General features: G+C 43.9%; 1 protein-coding gene across 1 annotated transcript; it reads left to right on the forward strand.

Moving 5' to 3' along the window:
• Positions 1-230: 230 nt before the first annotated feature.
• LOC108840781 (ran-binding protein 1 homolog a) lies at positions 231-5,565 on the forward strand. Its single transcript, XM_018613602.2, has 4 exons — positions 231-444; positions 549-700; positions 4,381-4,506; positions 5,041-5,565. The coding sequence occupies exons 1-4, from the start codon at positions 290-292 to the stop codon at positions 5,193-5,195; spliced, it is 588 nt and encodes a 195-aa protein (XP_018469104.1). The 5' UTR covers positions 231-289; the 3' UTR covers positions 5,196-5,565.
• Positions 5,566-5,818: the final 253 nt, after the last annotated feature.

Genomic DNA, 5,818 nt, shown 5'->3' on the forward strand with positions numbered 1-5,818 from the left:
CCCCATTTGTATATATTTTGGAAGTTGACAAAAAAAAGTATATATTTTGGAAAGCCTCGGAAATATGGGCTTATTTGTATATATTTTGGGAAGCCTCGGAAACATGGGCTTACATGGGCCTCACAGTTTACACTAGAAATCAGCCCATTGTTAGCTTCATTTCGACGCGCTATAACCCCAATTATAAGATGTCCTTTATGTTTTTGCTTCTCCCTCTTCCCTCTCCCTCTCCCTCTCCCTCTCCCTTAAGCTGCACCGTAGCGAACGAGTGAACCCGCGAGGAAACCTCATGGCGACCAACGAACCCGAGCACGAGAACAGAGACGCGGAAGAGATCGGAGCTAACGAGGATGAGGACACCGGAGCTCAGGTAGCTCCAATCGTTAGGCTTGAGGAGGTTGCGGTCACTACCGGCGAGGAAGACGAAGACGCAGTCCTCGATCTGTAAGTGTACTTCTCAACTTAGCTGTGATCTTAGATCTGATCGAACTTTTTCTAGAGTTTAGCAACGGTCCTTGATGGAAGATTTTGTTTGTGAAATCTTTAAGGAAATCGAAACTGTATCGGTTCGACAAGGAAGCGAATCAGTGGAAGGAGAGAGGTGCTGGTACTGTTAAGCTATTGAAACATAAGGATACTGGCAAGATTCGTCTCGTTATGAGGCAATCGAAAACTCTGAAGATCTGTGCTAATCACTTTGGTAAACTTTCCTTTTTAGTTTTTGTGGTCGTTTGGGACCCATCGGTTTCAGTTTTTGTGTATAGCGCCTCTGCGGAGGCAGTAACTTGCGGAATTTTCATTATGGCGGAGAACATAAGCTTCACTGTCACCTTTGTTTATGGGTTCAATGATGTGGAAGCCCGGAAGTCACTATGGGATGAACTCTCCTCCCTAAACAGAACAACCCCGGTCTCTTACTCTCCTTGGTCGGTTGTAGGCGACTTCAACCAGATTATCAGGATTAGTAATCACTCAGATTACCCACGCTCTGTTATCGATATCTCTGGGATGGAGGACATGAATATGGCTCTCCAAGATGCAGAGCTGCTAGAAGCCCAAGCGAAGGGCTCTCCTTTTACGTGGTGGAATAATCAGGTTGATAACCCCATCTCGAAGAAAATAGATCACGCCTTCATTAATCAGACCTGGTCTTCTATGTTCCCTGATTCTTACGCTGAGTTTCTAGAACCGGACCAGTCTGATCATGCTCCTTGTGCTTTTAGAATTCCGAGTCTCAGTAGACAATCTCGCAAGCCTTTCAAGTTCTTCCACCATGTAATTGACCATCCCGACTACGCTACAACAATCTCTGACGCGTGGCATCCGGATCAATTCTCAGGCTCCAACCAGTATAAGCTCGTGCGCTCACTGAAATGCTTGAAAGGAGACTTGCGCCAGCTAAATAAGACCAACTATAGCGGCATCTCTCAACGAGTGAAGGAACAGACCGGTGTTGTGGAGGGGTTACAACGTACTCTCTTATCAACTCCGGACAGTATCACAGCAGAGGAAGAGCACCGAGAACGAGCAAAACTGAATGTGCTACTTACAGCTGAGCAGAAGTTCTTTAGACAGAGATCACGAGTGCGATGGGCGGACGTTGGTGATAGAAACACTCCGTTCTTTCACAAAACGGTGGCCCAACGTGTGACAAGAAATCATATACACTTCCTCAAGGATGAAAATGACCAGTTCATCGGAACTACGGTGGGTATTAAAGCACACTCGGCAGCTTACTTTCAAGGAATTTTGGGTCAGACTGATATGCCTACATCCCCGGTCTCTGTTGACGAGCTGCAAGGTCTGTTGGATTTCAGATGCTCTGAGCTACAGCAACGTTACTTAAGCAGAGAGGTTACAGCGGCTGAGATAAGAGCCACAGTCTTCTCAATGCCGCTAAACAAGAGTCCCGGTCCTGATGGTTATTGTGTTGAATTTCTCAGAGCTTCTTGGGACACAGTTGGGCAGGATGTTATCAATGCAGTCACTGAGTTTTTCAGGAATGGTCGTCTCCTGAAAGACCTAAATACAACGGCCATTACCTTGATACCTAAAACTCCTGAAGCATGCAGACTCGGTGACTATAGACCGATAAGTTGCTGCAACATAGTCTACAAGGTGATCTCAAAAATAATTACCAACAGACTCAAGCCTCTACTGCAGTCATGTGTGAGTCCGAATCAGTCAGCTTTCCTAAAGGGCAGAAGCTTGGGAGACAATGTCCTTCTAGCGACAGAACTGATTCAATCTTATAACTCAGCAAGTTGCCAGCACAGCTGCACCATCAAAGTAGACGTCCGGAAGGCATTCGACACAGTCTGTTGGGATTTTGTCATCAAGCTCCTACAGGCGCAGTCTTTTCCACCGATCTTCATCACTTGGATCAGGGAATGTATGACCTCCCCAAGGTTCTCTGTCTCCATTAATGGTGAACTCGCAGGGTTCTTCGCGGGGAAGAAAGGTCTTCGTCAAGGTGATTCCATCTCCCCCTACCTCTTTATTATGATCATGGAAGTACTCTCCAAATTGTTTGAGAAATTGGTCGATGAGGAAGGTATGAGATTGCACCCTTCGTGTGCTAACCCAAGAGTGACACACCTACTGTTTGCGGATGACTTACTTGTCTTCTCTGATGGTTCCTGCCACTCTATTTTTGGGATTAAAGGAGTGATGAGGATTTTTAAATGCTGGACTGGGCTAGATATTAACCCGGCAAAGTCAGAAATCTTTCTTGGGGGTTATGCTGACATCGAAGCTTCCGTGTTAAGTGATCTCTCAGGGTTTAAACGGGGGTCCTTCCCGACTCGCTATCTCGGCCTGCCATTGAATCCCTCTCGCTTAAACTTTGAGTCGCTGCAGCCGTTCCTAGAAAGAATCACCAACAAGCTTCACTCATGGACTGTAAAGTGTCTATCTTTTGCTGGAAAGATAAGAATGGTCACATCTGTTATCTATGGGATGGTTAATTTTTGGAGCTCTGTCTTCACTCTACCTAAACGGTTCTATGCGAAGGTTGACTCTCTCTGCTCGGCTTTCCTTTGGAACAATAAAACAACATCGGCAGTAGGAGCAAGAGTGTCTTGGGAGAGTGTCTGTAAACCCAAACAAGAAGGAGGACTGGGTATCAGGAAGCTTGAAGATTATCAGTCTGTTTTTCAGTTGAAGAGAGTCTGGAACTATTTCTCCTCTCCTGAGTCCCTATGGAGTCGCTATCTGTCCAATAATGTGTTCCACCGAAACTCCTACTGGATAATGGAATCTACAGCACGGGTCTCTGCAACAGTGCGAAATATGGTCTCTATTAAGCAGACGGTAGAGTACTTCCTCAGGTGCGCTATAGGAGATGGCAGGTCTGGGTCCTTTTGGTTCGACTGGTGGACTGATATGGGGCCTCTGATCTCTGCAATTGGTCCTACAGGTCCAAGAGATCTTCGTCTTCCCTTATCCTCTACAATTTCAGAGGCAACGCGTGATGGAAATTGGCAACTTCCAGCAGCTAGATCAGATGCAGTTGAGACACTACAAATAGTCCTTTCAACAATGCCTCCACCATCTCCTACAAGAGGTCAAGACTACTATCTATGGCGCAGTGGATACAGCAGTTATGATAAAAAATTCTCTACTAAGAAAACTTGGGAACAAATTCGAGTGGCTGCTGAGCCAGTTTCTTGGGTCAACTTGGTCTGGTTTAAAGAGGAAATCCCGCGGTGTTCATTTATATCTTGGTTATCAGTGTTGCAGCGGCTTCCTACTAGGGATCGTCTGTCTTCTTGGGGGATGAATGTTCCCACAAACTGCATCCTCTGTTCTTCAGAGGAAGAAACACATGATCACTTGTTCTTTCGATGCTCATATGCCTCCTCTGTCTGGTCGCATTTCTGTGTTGGGAGTTTTCTACTGTCTCCTCCGGGTTCAGTTCTGGAGTGTGCAACTCTTCTGCGAGATCACCAGTTCATGTCTACTCCTGGAGCTGGTTCTGTTCTCAAGCTGATCCTGCAGGTTACCATCTATTGCTTATGGCGAGAACGAAATGCACGCATCTTCACCACCACATCCTCCCCTGCTTCGGTGCTGTTCTCCAGGATAGATCGCATGGTTAGAGACAGGCTGCTCTCTCTTCCATCTTCATCTCAATCTCAACCTTCGCTTCTGCAGCTCTATTTATCTTTCCTCTTTGATGTACCCTAGTTGTATTTCCTCTCTGCTATTTCCTTTCTTGTATTAATAAGTGGTCTCTCCACATGTTGTAACCCAAAACTGAAAATCTGGTATAAATCTTGACATTTTACCAAAAAAAAACTTTCCTTTTTAGGCTTACTTTTGTATTTAGGGTTAAATGTTTACTTAATTTAATTTTTTGTCTTTGTTTATCTGATGCAGTTAAACAGGGCATGTCTGTTCAGGAACATGTAGGAAATGAAAAGTCTTGTGTATGGCACGCTCGTGACTTTGCTGATGGAGAGCTGAAGGATGAACTTTTCTGTATCAGATTTGCTTCTATTGGGAGTATGTGTGATATTTGACTGTGCCTTTAATTTTCATGTAAATTAGCTTTTTTTGTTATTTTGTTTTCTGTGAGTATGACTATTGCGTGACCTGCAATATCCCCACTTTCGGTTTACTACTTGTTTCATTACCCTTTAGGCATGTTGGTTTTGAATTACGGCCTTAGATTACTAAAGGTTCTTGAACTTGGGAGTTTGTATGTCTACTTTATTGTAAGGATAGCTAGAGTTGTCAGTTGCCTGATTTTTCCCTTTCTTACATTCTCATTGCTAATTCACTATGTCTTTGACTTGGTAGTAGTAATAAATCATGCCTTGTTGTGTTCTGGAGGAACCTATGGGTCCTAGATTATGCTAAAATTATATTAGAAAGAGGCAACGATCTTGATATGGTTAGGCATGTGTATAGCTTGCAACTAATTTGATATGCCATGAATCAAAACTTTAAGACAGTACTGCAGGGGAATAATTTTTCAAGCTGTTGAGTCCATGAATTGTGTACGGAGCTGATCATGTTCTTTTTTTTCCTTGTCAGACTGCAAATCATTTATGCAGAAGTTCAATGAAATTGCTGAATCTGAAGTAGAGAAAGAGGAGAGCAAAGATGCCTCTGAAGCAGCTGGTCTTCTTGAGAAGTTGACCGTGGAAGAGACAAAAACAGAGGAGAAAACTGTGGAGAAGGAAGACTGAAGTGGAAGCTGATGAAGAAAAGAAAACCGAAGAGTCTGGTCCCTCAACTTAAGATGCGTCAAAGTTTACACTGCCAAATCCTAGCAACGTAATATAAGCCTGAAGTGTTTGGATGCATCCATCTCGAGTCTTCTTCCGTTGTCTTGGCACTATCTATCTATCTATCTGCGCTGTGCATGTTTTGTCGAGTCATATGAAGTGGTCGGGGGATCGCTTGGGGTTGGGTTTGCTGGTCGTTTTGGGTCTATTCTTTTAAAGTCGAAATCGTCGGGGGAGTTATGAGAGAGATTATTTTAAAAGTTGGTTGTCTGAAAGAGTGCATTGGATTCATTGTTTAAAGTTTCTTGTTGATCGTTTTTGGATGGTCTTACTTCGAGCATTGTTGGAGATGGTTTTTATTTCATGGACAAGAGCCAGAAAAGTCTTCAGATTTCCCAAAAAAAAAAAATCTGTATTCGTGTGTTTTTTTTTGTCAGCATCCATATCGTTAAGGCCCATAAGATTAAACATGAACAGGCAAATCAAGCCCAGATTATACAATCAGTTCAAACGAGGTCCATATACAAAGAGATAATTATTGATAGGGGTGGGCGTTCGGGTATCCGTTCGGGTTCGGATCGGGT

The sequence above is a fragment of the Raphanus sativus genome, unplaced genomic scaffold (assembly GCF_000801105.2).
Source record: "Raphanus sativus cultivar WK10039 unplaced genomic scaffold, ASM80110v3 Scaffold3572, whole genome shotgun sequence".
Taxonomy (NCBI): domain Eukaryota; kingdom Viridiplantae; phylum Streptophyta; class Magnoliopsida; order Brassicales; family Brassicaceae; genus Raphanus; species Raphanus sativus.